This window comes from Chamaea fasciata, unplaced genomic scaffold (assembly GCF_029207755.1).
Source record: "Chamaea fasciata isolate MVZ Bird 193981 ecotype frontalis unplaced genomic scaffold, bChaFas1.0.hap1 SCAF_5, whole genome shotgun sequence".
In the NCBI taxonomy this organism is placed as follows: Eukaryota; Metazoa; Chordata; class Aves; order Passeriformes; family Sylviidae; genus Chamaea; species Chamaea fasciata.
Window position 1 is genome coordinate 34,684,960 of NW_027094090.1, and position 18,328 is coordinate 34,703,287.

The window sequence follows — 18,328 nt, forward strand, 5'->3', positions numbered from 1 at the left end:
GTAATTAATACTCACATTTAAATTGGAAAGTACACAGTAGTGAAAGCAATCCTGCTTTAATTTCTTATTGAATATTCCAAGTTGAAATGTCAGCATCTCGGGGAAAAATCTGATCATTTTCTTCTTATTCTTTACATAATTTATAATTGTTAATTATCACGTATGTACATGGAAACACTAGTGTGTGGATGTGGGCACATGTTGGAGGCTAAGTCAATGATTTGTTTCAAGCATCAGTAAGAAAATACCCATTAAATGTTTCAAACCAGCCTAGAGAGTGGATATTTTCAGTCATAATCATTTGGAAACATCCACAGGATGTCTCTTAGAAGAAATCTACTTCATGGTGCAACCTTTTCTTCTAAAACAATCCAGGAGACAGCTCGGTGGGGATTCCCCTCACCTACCAATCTCTTCAGTGCCATTCATAATTGTGTGACTAAGCAAGGCAGTCATCTTTACTCACAGAAAAGAAACAAATCAGTACACAGATTTGATCCTACCTGTTTCTGTCCAGCCTTCAGGATACGTATAAAAATTCCACAAAGTCAGGCTTACAAGCAATTCATCCACAGATAACATTTTACTTAGAACTGGACTTCTTGAGAAGAGTTTTCTTGCAAAGATTTTTCTCTTAGATTCAGAATTTGAAGTGCAAGGAGAAATATGCAAGACCTTTTCTTTTTAGTAGTTAAAAAATGAAGAAGGTGCTTCACACCCTAAGTACATTTCCTTTTCATCTCCACAGGAAGTAAGGCTGCCTATAGAAGAGCTACTGTGGGTCAAGTGTGGATGCACTTCACTTTAAATTTGCTCATCTTCCTTTTACAAAGGCCTGAACTAACAACTGTGAAGTGCTCTGAATGAATGTATGTTAGTCCTCTTTAGGAAATGAAAATATTGAATTAGCTAGTAATTCTAAAAAATACTTTAAAAAAACCCCAAACCCAAGAAATGAGAAGCTGAATTTCTGCTGCTTTTTTGAAGAGACTACTCAGCTTCTGACCTCAAACTAAAATAAAACACGTTTTTAAAAAGACAATAAAATAAACAAATATTGCTCTTTCTTTCCCCCCAAGCTACAAAAACTACTCTTTTCAAAAATAACAAAATACAGTTTCAAGTAGCATACTTTAAAGCAACCAAAATGTTGTTACTGTGGAAGGTTGACTGGTTAATCTTTTCCTAAGGAAATGAAACTCATGCAGTTTTTTAGGTGTCAGTTCCTTCCTTGACAGTAACGTTTTAGTAGTCAGCAGTTTCTTCTGATTTCGAGAGATTCTTCAGTCTTACAACTAATTTAACTCCTGCCACCTTCATTGAATTTGACAGCTAAGCAACAGCAAGATTGGTCTACTAATGATGGACCACGTGTTGGCATTTTAAAGTGCCTATATGAGTTAGTTACCATAAAGGAGGGGAATACCTTTCCTAGCACTGCTGTTTAGTTGTTGTGAAACAATATTAATTTCATCAATTATTCAAGATTTATTAATGATTTAGGAAAGTATTAATTTTATTAATATCCCTTATAATACCTAGGAAAGTCTATATGGAAACAATGAAAAACTTCCAAAACTCAGGAAAAAGAGTAGTGAAAGGAGCCTGCCACCTAAACTGATTGTTCTGTTTTGTATTAATGTGTACAGGGCTCTGGGCTCTCACTTTATCTTTTTTCAGTACTCCTGATTTTGACACTCCAGCCTACCTATGTGTATAGCCGTACAGAAAAATTTAAGGGGAAACCATAGCATATTGCTACAACAGCTAGGGTGGGTTTATTTTAATCTAGCTAGTGTGGATATCAGTAGCAGAGGAGCTGTGAAACTCCAGGCTTAAACTGTGGTGCGCTACCTATGCCTCCGTGTGCACAAGCACAGTATAACAGTGCTTTTGCAGCTTTGCAACAGTCCACAGACAAGCTGAGTATTAATTGCAGACAGCTCAGAACTCAGGCACAGCAACTCTGGTTTCCATCAACACACCTGAACTCCTCTGCCCTTTCCATAAATTTTCTTCTGGAGAACCATCAGTTCTGGTTCAATAGCCGCCAAGAAACAAAAGCCCAAAGACATTTTAGACTGACTTTTATTTTTTTTTTCCTGCCCGTACAGGGCAAAATGGCAAATCAGTGAGATCCTCTATGTTTGTTCTACGTTTGGGAACTTAAAACCAATCTCCTGTTCACCATTCACTTCAGTTTGGCTTGCATAAGGGAGCACTCTGGGAGCCAGCAAAATTTAGCTCCTTTCAGATATAATAAAGATGGAAAGTGTTTTCAGAAACTCCCTTGATGTTATCCAATTGTTAACAGGAGCTCAGGCTGCAGGACCAGCCTAGAGTAAATTCAAAATAAACTCATAACAAGCACAGTGCAGAAGTTGGGTCCTTAACACCAATTTTTGTAACCCACTAATCTACTCTTATAGTATTTCTCCTTTTGCTACTGAAGACAAAAGTTATCTTGCCACAATTTCGATCGTACCTGAAATGTTTAAGCACTGAAGGGGATCGGTCTAAGCAACAGGAAGCATGAAATTAAAATCTTTTTTGTACAAGACCCTGAACCAGAATAATCAGAAATGAGTAGACAGATAAGTGTATAGCAATAAATATTTGTGGAAGAAGAAATTAAATATTTGAAAAAAGTCAAAGATCTTCTCCTATACAGGTATAGATTAAAAATATCTCTAATTTATGGCATTGTAGCTTGAATTGCACTTAAAAGAGCCTGTGGTGGGATGTATCAGTTCCTCCTCTGCTTTCAAGGAAGTCTTTGTGTGAACTGTGTGTCCAGAAGTCAGTGATAAAGAAATGTTGCATGGTTGAAGAAGGAACGGATTCACTTTGTTTATTTAGTCATCCCAAATCAGAAGGTTATGCTTTGCTGATATTCATAGATTTAGGATGTGTGTGGGTCTTTTTGACAGAAGGTTAGTACTACTGCAAAAGGCATCATTACGGTAGATGCTCATTATCTGAATAAGAATGGATGTTGTCATCTGATTTGTAACTTTTCAGTTAAACAATTATATTTTCATTTCAAAAAGAAACCTTTTGTTTCTAACTAACGTTTCCAAAAGAAACATTACTTAAAGGAGCTAATCAGTGGGCTAGAAGGTAAAGATAAACACGAAGCAAGACAGGGGTTTCTGCAAGTCATAAGTGCAAAATTATTTAAAATGATTAAGAATTTGCCTAAAAAAAAAAAAAAAAGAAAAGAAAATAAAAAGAGAAAAAAAATTAGACTGTAAGCCTGCTGTTGACGACCTGGAAGTGCTGGTGGATAACTGAATGGAAGTGGATTTCACCTTTGCAGCTGTGAAGGCAAATGTTGCCCTGGGCATAGCGAAAGGGCCTGGTACAACAGGCTCGAATTGCTTCAGCATGAGTAACATTAAATATCAGAGTGAGTTGCTCAAAAAAGTAGTAGAACCTACCTTCAAGAATTCAATACTGAGCTTGACAGGATCTTAAATAACTAACCCACAGTGACAGTCACAAAAGAAGGTTGGAGGAGGAGAATGACTCCATGGTGCCATTGCTCATCACAGGAACCATCAAAGCAATGTTGCAATGGAAATGGACATTGTGAAGGTTAACTGGGTGGGGTGTTTCCAGAAGACTGAGGGGAGCAATGCCAGTGTACACTTTCGGGTTAACCCTGTGCTATATAGTTAAGTTAAAACTAGAAATGGTCCAGAAAACAAACAGAGAGCTCCTGCTTTCTAAAAGGAGACTAGAAAAGTTGGGATTGTTCAGCTTTAGAAAAATAAAAGCTGAGAAGACCCAGTTACTTGAGCTACATTACCGTGGGAAAACAACAAATTCAGTTAGTCATGTAAGCTAACAGAATAAACTGGCACTAGACAAAATTTCTATAACCTGTCTGTGAGTAAATTCAGGCCAGAAAATGAAAGACTTCTGGCAATCAGAATGTGAAACTCTGCAACAGCCTTCCTAAAAAAGAAACAGAGATGTGTTCATACGGTTAAATATTTCAGAGGAACTCATTCCACTCCTGTGCTCAGTATCTGGAGGCTGTATATAATCTTCCCTCTCATTGATGGGATTGAATGGATATCTTTAATGTCTTGTATCAGAAGGCAAATTTTCTTATAACTATTCTTTAAATCCTTTTCAATATTCCAACATTTCAAATAAAGGAAAAGCTGGACCAGGCTCAGAAAACCAATAGTAAAACCACACACAAAAATTACATCCTTCTGCTTCCTCTCAGTAGTCCTTATGCAGACGAGTTGAGCACATGTATTCACTCTTTTTGCCCTACTCCAACACATGCAGTTTGTAACAATTCTTAAATCTCTTTACACTCATGAGTGAAACTCTCATTCCAGAGTTTAGGCTGGGGAAATACTCTTTAATAGATTGCCACTAGACTAGTATGGCCTCTTCACTTCCTTCTATAAAACCTCCCCAAAGAGTCACTTGTCTTTTCTCTGTATAGAGGAATAAGCACCATGATCTTGCTTCAGATGGTCTGAAATCAGATTGTGCTGAACTTATCTATCAGCTGAGTGCAGTTTGTATCAGTCAGATACTTGCCACAATCACCCCTTAGTATCAGCAGGCTCTTTTAGGGACGCAGGTCGTGCAAGCTCAGTTTGCTGGTCTCAAAGAGGCCAAACCACCAACTCAAATTGCAGCTCTGTGTCTGATGCTGCAACCCCTTTTTGTACCCTTCTGCAACCCCACAATTTTCTCCAAGCTTTGAACTTCTCATTCTGTGCTGCAGTTGTGCTCCATCTTGGGATTCACATCTGTGACCCTCGCGGGTGTCGCTGTACGTGGAGCACTCTTTCCCCTGCCGCGGGCAGAAAAACAGGTTGTCTTTTCCACTGACAGCCTGTGGTTTCTCATTCACAAAAAAACCTTTTCCTCACATCTAAGAGGCTCACTTGTAAATAGCTTTATCAAGTGACTAATTCAAGGCACCTGTGGTTTATCTCTGCAAGCTCTCTTCACTTGGAAATTGCTACTGGTTATTCCTTAGTCACTCTACAGGAACAGAGAAAACATTTAGACTGACATGACAAAATTTGCCTAGGAGACGTCAGCAGGTTCTTCACGCGTGGTTAGGGACAATGAGCTGGGCTGGCACAAACCACTTCGTCTTTCATGCAGGGAGGAAAAAATCAGGCAATAATTGATGATGCTTAATCAGTGATCGACATGGGTTACAGGCTTCACCTACAGCAATAAAACCACCAGGGTCTATTCTGCTGTTAACAACTGCTTGTTGAATCTTTAGAAGAAACAAGCAAATAAAAGGGCCCCCCTGCACCATGGCTACTTCAAGGAAGTTACTTCCTTTCCATCAGCTCATTTGAAAGCACAGCCAAAATAATTTGAATAAGCAGCAATGGCAGAAAGTGGAAAGGAAAGCATCCATTGGTTAATATTAACAAATTATGTACGTCATTAACCCCAAATTCAGTTATTATGTCAAGAGTGTGAAAGACTTTTGGGGGTCTTAAATAAAAGAAAAATAAGATTTTATTAAAGAAGAAACAGAATTGATTAAAGGGCTGTTTGAACAGCAAAACCAAACCTGTTCACACCTCAATATCTTAGTATCTATAGTATCTGCAATATCTATATTCACCTTAATATCCATAAATAACCTAATTCATAATTTCTGTGTAAGTTTCATTCTTTTCTCTACAACTTCAGCTGCTAGAAACTTTACATCCAGCTTTCTTTAAGTAGATTTTTTAATGTGCAAAATACAGCAACATGCTAAAACATACAGACAAAACCCAAGCACCCCAGGCTCCTCTGTTCCTTCATCATCACTCCTCTTCTACACTCTTCTTCCTCAAGTTGCTTCTACATCTATACATCCTCTTCCACTAAATAGAATTAAATTTGTATTTTCTCAGGTTTCTATCTCTGACAATTCAAAAATCAAGGAATGGTAATCAGATAGCTGATATTACTTTATTATGCTAGCATAACATGTTCTTTTGCTCTTTTCCAGTTTGTTGAGGCAGAAAACCTACCAGAAGCCAACAAAACTCTTAAAAGGGCATTACAACCTGGGATGAGGAGGTGGGGCACTCTGGGGATATCCAGAGTCAATGGCCAAGGAGCAGACAGATCAGCATGACCCTTTTATGGGCCACACATTAGAAACCTCCCTGGCAGTGCCCATGCTGCAAGGATAGGAGCCAGGACCCAGGTCAGGAGTGGGCTGGTTTTCATCCCCAGGGGTTTGGACCAAAAACCTCAGTACAAATTGAGAGGGGCCTGCAACCTTCAGAAATAATTTACCAGAAGTGAATTATCTGTGACTTCTCAGCTGCCTTAATTCTGTTTCAAAATTCAGTCAACACTTTCCTTGCACAGGACTGGACCCATGCCTGCAATTTGTCATTCACCTCACACAAACATAAACCAGGCAGTTCTCACAGGTTTCCTTTCAGCTAAAGTTTTTTTGTTTCCTTTGGAAACAAAACCCCTTCCTCTTCAGCTGTGGCTCCATTCAGCTCTGTTATACTTTACCCAACTAGAAATTATGCAATGGCCCTTCAAAGTCAGCCTTCCATCACTCCTATCAGGGATTTTTTTTAAGATCCAACTGGATAACGCCCAAACCAAAGCACCCTGGTTTGACCTCCTAGTGTGCCCTGTTTGCGCAGAAGGTCAGGCCAGAAGACTCCAGAGTCCCTTGACAGCCTCATTTACCCTGCGAACCCTGTGGCTTTATCATCATTGATGCCTTTCATCAACCTGCTCCATCCTCAGGACTGAAAAAAAACCATTATCCATAATGTTTTGCAATTTAAACTTACTTCTGACATATTTCACTGACATCTTTATTCCACAATAACCTCCACTCTCAATCAGTGGTCTTCCTATGCCCTCCTTTTCCCTCTGGCAATCAATGCTCCTTTAGAGCAATAAACCTACTGGTTGCCTTTACGTTTCCAAATCACTCTTCCACTGATGCCAACAGAATAGGAATGTCAATCTAAACACTGATTTTTGAGTGAAAACAGATTTGAGGTGAGCCCATTCTCCAGACATGTTCTTGGAGAGTGAATGTTCCACAGCTCAGCAGCTCCTGGCAGTATTTAGGAGGGGATATCCTCAGGGCACTCATTATTTGCAACATGAAGATGGTTGGCTAAAGATGGGAGAAGCTGTAAGGTGACCACTGCAGCTGTACAGGGGCTGCCATATCTCTCCCATTCCTGTGCAACAGCACTTTCTGTCCAGGCACCCCTTCTCTTGGCAGCCCCACAATTAATGAGGGGGAGATGACTTCATTTGAGTATCTGAGCTCACTGGCTACTGGGGGCTACTTGGGGAGCATCTCATTAATCACTAGACCAAAATTCCAAGCATTTCACCTTTGGCCACACATCTTTGCAGTGAAGATTCTGATATTGCAGTCTCTAGAAAGCAGTGTATGTTGTGGGCCAAAAGAAACAGTGACCAAACACCCAAATCCAACACAAGTTGTATCATTGTCCAAATACCGTTCTTATTTCCATGTTTCAGGAAACAGTCTTCTAATCTAATCCTTCTAATGGTCTCCAAGGGAAACTGTCCCAGCATTTGCCAGGATTTGTTTAGATTGGAGATTGGGAAATATTCTTCTCTGAAAGCACTGTCAAGTTGCAACCAAGAAAGTTTGTCAAGCACTGGAACAGGCTGCCCAGAAAAGTGGTTGAGTTACCACCCCTGCAGGCAGGTAAAAGATCTGTGGATTTGGCACTTGGGGACATGGTTTTATGGTGGACTTAGCAGTGCTGGGTTAATGGCTGGACTGGATGATCTGAATGATATTTTCCAACCTGAAAAATTCTATGATATTATGATTCCATGATTCTATGACTACATTATAACACCAGGGCTTCAGATGAGATCAGGAATTGGCTGTAGATGGTTGGGCCTATAGCAGAAATTATTTATTAAGAGGTAAGCTCTTTTCTGAAGATTTTGCACTTCAGAGAAAAAAAACACTTCAGGGAAACCAGAAAATTGTACATGATCTTGCATGTGATGGAAATTGTCTTTGCTGACTGTTGCTGTACTATTTACATAACACCAAAACTGCATGTGCAGGTACTACTTTCCACTAGATCGGTGTTTTTCAAGAAGCTGTGATCTAGTGACAATTTTAATGCACAGCCACATATTTTTCATTCTTGCTTTTGCAGTAACAGTCATAAAATACTTTTTTTTCCCCACTTAATAAGAGTCACTGCTTCAAAAAGACCAAAACACTGTGATAAGATGAGCCACGCTAAGCAACAGTGATATCAATTAACATTACATGGGAAATAATTTCCTTCTGAGGATTTCTGTATGCTAAATTAACTTGAACAAATAATTGATAGACAGTTTTTCAATTTGTCAAAGGAAAACAGTACCTTAATAAAGGAACTTGTCTATAGTCACATAAGAATTCTACAGTAAAACTAGAGGCTGAATTCATAACCAGTTTGTTGCTATATGCTCATTGTTCTTACCCGGCATTGTTTATTTCAATTCTACATTTTTGGCAATTGAATTTAAATAATTCAGTCTTTCTAACCCAACTGCATATCTATCTCAGTTTCCATCCAAGGAAACTACTTATGAAATATGCGCTAACACTTTCTCCATCAGCTGAAGTCAGCAGTTAACTGAGACTAACACAAGTCTTGTTTTCTAAGAGTGACACCTACAGTCTCATCTGTAAAATTAAAATGCACTCCTTTACTTGTCCGGTTTTAAAAGGCAACAAGCTTTTGTCCATACTTATTACTTTGAATTGACAGCTGAATGTATTTAATATATTTATTATATTTTGCTATATTTTTGTGAAGACTCAAAGCAATATTTGTTGTTAGGTAGCCTGCATGTGGCATGTATCACTTACCACGTTACTTTTGCATTAGGTGAAGTCCTTTATTTTGCAGATGCTATATTTTAGATTTCATCCAGGAGTGGTTAATTGATTTGAAAATGTGATTTTCATTACTGTATGAAGCGATGCATCATTCCAAACATACTGTCATGTTATAGACAAGGCAACTAAGAATCCGCAAAGTGTCCCAAACCATATGATGGCTGAAATAAACAAGTTCTAAGCTTTTATGCCATAAAATAGCTTGATTTCCTTGTCAGATAAGTGGAGGCTGAGCCTTGCTGCAGCCTGACCTCACACCCTGCTGTGGGAGGTCTGCTGGCTGACCCCAGGAATGTAATGTGTCAGGGAAGGTGTTACTTGGCCTTTTTAAAGGTCATCTGTCTCTTCATGTCTTCATGTGTCACCCACTGACTGGATGTGCAAAATTTCCACAAGAGAAGTCTTTGTCAGCCTGAATCACATGAAACTATTGCCCATGGATCTTCCCAATTACACGTGGCAGTTTTTCTGTATGCAGGTGTCACTGGTTCCCTTCTGAGGAAGAGAAACAGCAGTCCCTCCAACTCCCACAGACACAGGGCTCCCAGATCCCAGCTATTGTTTCCTACCAGCAGCAAGTACTGGACAATTATGCCTGATGAAGGCTGGAGAGGTGATGCCCATGGGTCAATTTTCTATTCCATTCACCAGTTTGGTCAAAAAACACTGAAACTGAAGGGAAAGTTAAATTTCAAACATTAATGGGTGAGCTGTGAAAAAAAAAAAATCCGTTAAAAGGGACATTGTGTTAATTAAAAATTAAATTGCTCCAAAAAGACCATGATATCAAATTTCCACTGCCCCTCTAATCAACCATTTTGTCTTCAACTGAAAAAAATTATTTTTCATAGCAACTGTCTCATATTAGACATTTGTCAGAAGAAGAACTAGCTCAGGCTTATCAATGTTATCACATTTATGGTTTCAAATGCTCCTGACATAGTAGAACTATGAGATTTGAAGATTTGCAGAATCTCAGCCCTATGGAACTGCCAAACATGTGGATTTGGAATATGTTTATCAGCTAGATATTTTCTCCTGGTAAATCTTTAAAAATGTGAGAAAGCTAGATCTCCATCTTCATTCCATACCATATGAAAAACATTTTGGAAACCACTACCATTAACTTCCATAAACTTCTCACAAATCATTTTACAATCCCAGTGAAAGCAATCCATTTACTATGTTTTTGAGTGTCTGAGCTCATGTATATCTTGTGACATCTGAAGGTCATACATGAGTCCAAAAAAAAAATACTTTTACATGAACTGTGTATTTTTATTAGGGATCAATTATTTACTTAAGTTAATAATAAAGATAGCAGTATATAATTGTTTTTCTTATTTACATGTAGAAAGGCTTGTGTGTAGAGTTAAATATTTACAACCACAAGCTCCAAATGAAATATAGCTTAGGGGTGGGATTTTCCAAAGTGATTTTCTGAACTGTTGCTTTGAACTGTGTTCACACAGGGCGGCACAAGCCACGGCAAGATCATGCCCACAGCACGTGGGGCATTGTGCCTGATCCCAGGGTAGCAGATTCCACGTTCTGCTGGTGCGGTGTGTTTGGGGACTGCCTGCAAGGCAGGCAGGCAGGATGGGAAGCACAGCAGGCTCTAACTGCTCCAGAGGTAGAACAGGCAAAGCTGCTGTGCCAGGCTAACCAGGAAATCTTATGAAAACCTTTCTCATGCCACTTGTGTTACAGAGGGTCTCTTTCTGTGGGATGGTTACTGCCAGACACATTGTTCATCTGTCTCTCAGTCAATTTTCAGGCCTTTTGGGTATTGTTCTGTTCTTCTCACAGAAGCAGCATGATGTCTGTCACCTCCTCATTCTTCATATGATGGTTTGTATGTAGGCCTGAATCCAGGGAAGGAGAATGTCCAGCTCATGGATGGCCTTGTAGATTCCCTGATCTCCAAGCTGTTGAGAAGATAAAGGCATTAGAGAAGAAACTAGCGACAGCCCTTGAGCTGTGCAGTGGGGAGCCGGCACCTCCTGTTCTTACCTTAAGAAATATTCTCCTTAACTTTTTGACTGCAGAAGTTAACCTTGTGGATGGAGCACACGGAAGCTGAAGGATGAAAAAACCCCAAAGATGCTGATATAAAGACACAGTGATGAGGAAGAGTCCAGCCCACAGTGTGGCACTGTAGGGCTACCAGTAAAATGCGTGATCTCGGCATCATTTCAGTATCTCCCAACACTTCAAATGCGTTCTTTTACCTGCATGCTTCCTGCCAAGTTGAGTTCACAACACGAAAATTGGTACTATGAGCACCTCTAAGTTTTCTTATTAAACACTTTCTATTTATCTCAGGAATCTTTACATAAGTTGCAGTTACAGCTTTTGCATATTGTATCCTAGCTCTAAGATTCACGGTCCTTTAGTTCTGAACCCTCAGAACCTCTGAAGCAGAGAGAAGGCAAGACTGAGGGCCAAAGACCTTTGCAAAGTACAGGGAGAAAATCTGCACATTTCTGCAAGCCCTCCAAATATGTTTATAAAGTTAATTCATGTTTTTCTCCGTTTCCCTTCCCATTTCTCCACTGTCTGACTAATTACAGTCTGGAGGGCTTTGTTGTCTCCTCACCACCTATCTCTGGCCACTCAGCACTGGCCACCCAAAGCTGTTCCAGCTGGTTTTTTAAGAGTTGCCAGATTAAGCTTTCTGAGCAACATGGCTTGCTGATCCTCAGCTACCTGGATTGAGAAAAGGGAAGATACATTCTTTCAAAGAAACAAAATGGAAAAATTTGATGTTTTTCAATACGCGAACAAGGAGAACACAATTGAAAAGATAAAAGGCAAAGGTTCTCATCTCAACTCATGGAGGGAAATAACTCCTCTGTACTGAATGGTTAGTCCTTTTCTATTTCACACACAGTACCTTAAAAAGGAGCACAAATATTTTCAGGTTGCCTTTTGTGCTTCCCAAAGTCACCTCACATGATGAAAGTGGGGGAAAAAAGCAAATCTTTAAAAGAGAGTGTAAATAAAAGTAAATTGTAGAAAATCTTCCAACCAGGGCAGTTCTTTCTAACTTGGAACTGGTGGGGTTTTGGGGTTTTTTGTTTGTTTGTTTGTTTTGTTTTGTTTTGTTTTGGTGTTTTGTTTTTGTTTTTGCTTTTCTTTTTTTAATGATCTCCATCCTCTATGATGATACAGATTTCCACAAAATATCATTTGGTAGCAGAACTGACCTTAAATGAGTATGTTGGTCATCACAAACTCTTATCCTCCTGCATATACTGCAAGTAACTAAATGAGCTAGCCAGCAAGTTAGAGTATTGAAAACATTACTCCAACTCAGCTTGAGGTCTACAAGCTCTGCCTAAAATGACAGAGAAATATTAAAGGCTCTGCAGGGAGTATATTGTCCTTCTGCACTCCACTCAAATATGAGTGGTACATTCACTTCCACAATGTGCTACTGATGTAGGAACACTAAGTCTAAGCTCAGAAGCAACTTCACACTGTTGTCAGCAATGCTGACCAGGGCACTCAAGCAAGTACTGCAGTCAGTGGTGCTTCAGGAGGATGCTTCAAATATCCAAGGAAAAATGTCTGTTCCTTTTACCTAGTAGTCATAGTCTAAATGAAAAATTCTGACTTTGCCACAGAAAATCAGTTTAGGGATTTCCAAACTTACATATTTCTAAAAAACTGAACTTGGGCCCCTATATAATTAAAAAATAATAATGCTTCCTTGTTTGGACAAAACCAAGAATTGGCAGAGTGAGAATCATAATTTTGTAGTATGAAGCATTTGGAAGCGGTTGGGAGGCAAATATTGTCGGGATTTTTAGGTAGCACACATGCCTCTGGCAGGCTGAATTACAGCCTGAGTTTGTGAAATAATGTAAGGTGAATATGTCTATAAAGGTATCACTGTTTCCTTTAGTTGTATAGAGAACTTTATTCTTGAAAGGTAAAAAATTAATTACATAAGTATGTTGTCATAGGGAAATCCCTTCTGATAAACATCTTATAGCTCAAGTAGATAATAACAACCAAAGAGTTTACGTACATAGGTGAATGAGTGCTAATTTACTGAGGAATAATATGATGAAAAAATCTCAAGTTTAGTATTAGCGATGGATCCATTACTTTCACTCTATTCATAATTTTTGTTATTCTTTCACATGGTTTTGTATTGCTGTGTTTGAATTAATACAAACATTTCAAAAAGTATTTGTTTCCAGAAATGAGGTGTCTCCTAGAAAATCATGACAAGCCATCATTTCTCAAAGAGCTCTTGTTTTCATACTAGCAGGGACAGTCTTATCTCTCTTACCAGCACTTTTTAAGACCCAAAAATGTAAGTTGTTTTGTTTGGACTTCTTTTGGGTAAAACACTGGCACTAATTATGAAAAAGAATGCAGGAGCTCTGAGAAAACTATGGCATTTTGTCTCCATATAGCACAGAAACAAATGTATTACTAAGCTATCTAGCAAGATACAGTCACTGAATATTCAGTCACAGTTGACAGTCTAAACTCCTCAGTGTGTACTGGCATTTGTATAGAATGTAATTGTTTTTCCAGACAAGAATGTGATCTCTATAAAGCATATTATACCATCTGAAATTATATTATCACATTCTGGAATTGTAGCATTATCTGGAATTTTGAGAGACACAAATAATCACAGCAGTTTGATCACAGTAGACCGCTGTGAATAATGCTCTAAATCACAACTGTTTAGCATGGTTTGAAATACAGAACCTGAAAGCGGGTGAAGTTTTCTCCCATTAAGATTTGAATCTTTTTACATTATGCAAATATCCCAGTTGAGTTCTGACCCATAACTCTGCAAAGAGATCTCTGAAGCTGCTTCCGCACAGCAAATATTTTTGTGCATGTAGAACAAAATGTTTTAAGAATGTCCCTTTCTTTTATGCTACCATGCAGTTCAGATTAGACAAAGTTTCAATTAATTTAATTCATTAATTCATTGACTTGCCATCCTGCTCTCACTTTTTAAAATTGCAATAGATGTTTGCCTGGATATCCATGGCTATATTTCACCCTAGGTCAGGCTCCACTTTCTGGGACATTGTTGTTTGTGAGGACTTCAGATTTAGGGGGGAAAAAAAATATCCGTAGGATATTTAGTTTTAAGACACACCCAGTCACTATTTGTTTACCTGTAAAAATTAGATGAGAAATGACCAACAAGTGGTGACGTCATCTTATCATCCTACCTGCTATGTTAGTAAGTATATTTGCACAGGCAAAAGTGTGCTCTAACTGCTGTCCTGTTATTACTTAGGCAGAGTTGGTAAAAGTGCCTGTTTGCTGGGGCACCTGGAGACATTTTGCCAGTGGGCAGAATCACTTTCTGACAACCTGCTCTGACTGTAAGCACAGCTAATACATAGGAACTTCTCCCACGGGCTTCATAATCGTGGCCTCTGCTTACCTATGAGACAGCACCAGTTCTTTCAAAATTCAGTACAGAGGAGCAGAGATGACGTGTGAGTAAAGATTACACACCCGCAGAGAGTATGGTATTGAAGAAGGAAAGCATTACCACTGTTACATCACAGATATTTGAGGAGTCCCATTTCTCCCTGTGATCACCCTGTTTCTTTGCAACTTTAGTGATCAGAGGGCAGAACAAGGTGACATCATCAGTAGGGAAGTGGCTTGGGTCCATGGAATCTCCACCACCTTGTACACTCCCCACAGGATCACTCTGGGGGTGAATGAACAGTGTTAAACTTCCCTAGGCCCAGTGGAGAAGCCCTCGTGAATTTGGGTCCCCTGTGCCATGGGACACACCATGACTCTGAATCACCCTCTGCCCCTCCGTCTGCTGAAAAACTGAGATGGAGCCCTTCCCTAACTTTTCAGATGGACAGACTTAGCTTAGGTCTCAGGAATATACTCACACAGGCATCCATGTTTGCTTGCAGGACCTGGAAGGCACTAATAAAGTACAACTTGTCACTTCCTACCTCAAGACGACTGAAGACATCTTTCACATAGAAAGAGAGGAGCTGATCTCGAACACTGCAGTTTGTCTGAAAACAAATCAAGTAATGATTTGCCAAATGAACACCTCACAAGTCAAATTTGGACTAAAATTTCGGCCTCATAAAAACATGTATATTTAGAAAGTGTGCAATCAATGAAACCATTTTTGTGAATTTTAGTATTCAATTGACCTGCTTCCTTTTGTTTCAAACAGCTCAATCTGCCTCTGTGGCTTCTGAAGGAAAGACAGGAGAGTGCTGTGCTGGCAGGCACAGGACTATTGGTAAAACCAATCCTGAACAGAGGCAACAGCAACAAATGTACTTAACATGAAAAGGGAATGGAAGATAAATTGGGGAGTCAAGTCAGACCATCCTTGGTCAAATTGTAGGAGTCTTTGTGGGTGTCATTTTCCCATTCCTTCACAACACTGTCCCATGCCATTTGATATGCTGTGGGGTATCCAGCCCATCCCCAACTCCTGTTCCAGAAAAGACCAGTCATCCTGTCAACTCTGTGTTGTATCTGCCTGACCTGTGGGTTCTCTTGGATACATAAAGGTATTTCAAATTACTATATATCTATTTTTAGGCAATGGAATGAAGTGTCAGATGTGAGATTCCTGTCAGGAGGGTAATGCAGCTGCAGATGACACCTCTCAGATGTGGATATCTGTGTGTAGGTCCCACAGACAAGTGAGGAGCCTTCCCACCCAAGGTAATCGGTGAATTCCAAGGGACCTCAAAGGCCAATGGGTCTACATTTAAGGATAAACCAACTCAGTTTGCCTTGTTGACTATATCTCTGCATGAAGAAAACTAAAATATCTCATGCACTTAGAGTCACTTACAATTAGACACCCCAAGGTTTGTTTCTTACTCCCATGCTGAATTGCACTGGGAATCCTGGTGTCCCTCTTCCAGTGCACCTGCAGAGGTCTAAGCTCAAAGCAGCTCCTTGGGTGTCTCAGCTCTCTGCAACATCCTTGGGCTATCCATGGTACTGCACACCCTCAGCAGAAAGTGCCTCAGCTGCGAGACAGTGGCTGTGATTCTGTTCCTCCTCTGAGGGCTGATGCCTGAAAGCATTCCTGGAAGGTTCACATGCAGGCAGGGATCCCAGGAGTGAGTGCTACCACAAGCACACTCCTCCCTGACCAACAAACAACCTCACCCCAACATCCCTGGCACAGTATGAATTCAGCTGCCTACAAAGAAGTGCCTCCAGGCAGGCTTTCCAAATCCACCTCTTTCTCCCCATACCATGATCAACTGTCCCTTCATGTCCCAGGGGAATATCCCTTTCTTGCAACAGAAATAACACACTTCCTCTAAGCAGAGAACTTCATTAAGCATGTGGCTTTCATAAATGTCTTTCCCAATGAAACACAAGTGATTTTTGCATCAGCTGTCATTGCTTTGGATCACATATTCCTGTTTCTATTGACAAAGGAAAGACAAAGTAAGGAAATGGAAAACCGGTAGTATAAATCTTACCATAAACAGCATTTTTGTAGTCTTTTTAAGCAGTCTCGTGGTCTTGATGAGATCCTTCTGTAAAATGTAATATGATAGTATTAATTAACCCAAGCAGAAGGAGACAGTTTCAAGTTCGGTTTGTACAAAACTTAGTAACAATAATATTAATCTTCATCATCATCTTCAGAGGTTGAGTGAGGACTTAGTAAACCTGTATTCCAACCTGCAAATTTCTCTCATGGAAAACTCATCCTCTATGAATCTTCTATGCACCATTTTTCCCCACCTTTACAAAAGAAATTGACACCTTACCCTGTCTCTCAGGACTGTTGAGATCATTCAACTTATTAAAGTTTCCAGAAGCCCAGTAATTAAACTAATAAAGAAGCATCTATAAATAAAAATAAACTTTTTCAATTAGTGGGATCAACTTACAGGGACAGATGATTTCAAACTAGTTGCCTTGATATACAGGTTCTCTGTCACCTGGGAGAGGAGTACTTTTCGGCAGGTATGTTTTCCTGTAGGTGACTTTTTGCCTTCCACAGCAAAAAGACAAAGCAGAAATAAAAAATGCCCAGATCTGAAAATAGAACTTCCTTTCATCTTCGCTCCCAAATCTTCAAGCCTCTACAGTCACAGCAGCATGTGTGATACAGCCAGACTGGTTAGATGACAGAGGTTAACCTAATTTTGTTAACCCTCAAAGTAGCTCCTTCCCCGAGATGCTCACGTAGATAACCTATTGCTCATGTGGTGGCTGATCGGTATTTTTGCTGTGCTTTTTTATACATCTTGCTCCACTTTCAACAAATTTGACCACAATCATCTGTGACGTTTGTCTAAACGGTATCTCCATATTTACTGGCAACAGGGTCAAGGTTTCTAAGAAAGAAGAACTTCCCTATCATATGAGAAGTCTTCTTTCATTTAAGTGGTGGTCAAGTGAGGAAAAGGTAGCTGAGCGTTAGTTTAGTTTCGCAACAAAGTATGCCAAATGCATTCTGGGTTTTTTTAAATTTTTCCACAAAACCATATGGCAGCACTTTTCTGAAAGGTAACGGCCAGAAAGGAAAAAAACCTTTCCTGATTTACCCAGAGAAGCATTAAAAAAATCTATTATCTATAAGGAAGCTGGACTGCACGGTGTTTAAAAGTTCCCTGTTCAGTTTTTGAGTAGAGTATTTTTTCCAGGATATAGCATCTAATAGCAAAGGTCTTTGCTGCTTTTTTAAAATCCTGTAGCCTTTCTCCAGGGCAGACTTTGCCCCAGTAGGAGCAGTAGGCTTCTTAGTGGGAAAGGGGGTGCTCCAGAGAGGGCTCTGCAGAAGGACCAGGGCATCCTTGGCTATCAAGTCACTTTGAAAGCCCACTGAGAGTCGTGGGCACTGGGAAATAATGTGCAAGACCCCGGCACATCCATCACTGAGGTGGTAAAAGTGAAACAGTAGAATCAAATGATCACTGTTCTACCAAGGTGGTCAAACAGAGATTGGTCAATCTCTGCCTCTGGCCTGTTTCCAAGACTGCCAAATGCTGCTGACAACCACTACAGACAGGCAAGAACATCACTCCAAGGACAGACTTGGAAATGGTGAAGTAATATGAGCCATGTGAGGCTGTTAAGCCAAGGATGGTTTAAAGTCAAATGTCAAGATCCTGGAACTGGCTGAGGTGTGTGCAAGAAGATGAAGGAAGCAGGTTTTGGTCTAGAACAAAATTTCCTTGATACCATTTTTGTTGGATGTAGAAGCAAGCCCTTGAAACATTCAAAAAGGACAGAGCTTTTTACTTGTTTAATGTTTCAAAAGCAACATAGAAAACCTTAAACAGATCAGACAAAGTGGTTTAAACTGCAAGTGAAATGACTCAAAGTGACCATGATCTGTCAGATCCAGTAGCAGAGCTGTTGGTCCCTCCATGGTGCCACTAGTGTGCC

The 18,328-nt window shown here is 39.8% G+C and overlaps 1 protein-coding gene across 1 annotated transcript; it reads right to left on the reverse strand.

Moving 5' to 3' along the window:
• Positions 1-10,764: 10,764 nt before the first annotated feature.
• On the reverse strand, positions 10,765-16,995 carry IL26 (interleukin 26). Its single transcript, XM_066184577.1, has 5 exons — positions 16,825-16,995; positions 16,408-16,464; positions 14,827-14,958; positions 10,937-11,002; positions 10,765-10,851 (listed from the first exon to the last, which is right to left on the reverse strand). Exons 1-5 carry the CDS (start codon positions 16,993-16,995, stop codon positions 10,765-10,767), a joined length of 513 nt encoding a protein of 170 aa, XP_066040674.1.
• Between the last annotated feature and the right edge of the window lie 1,333 nt (positions 16,996-18,328).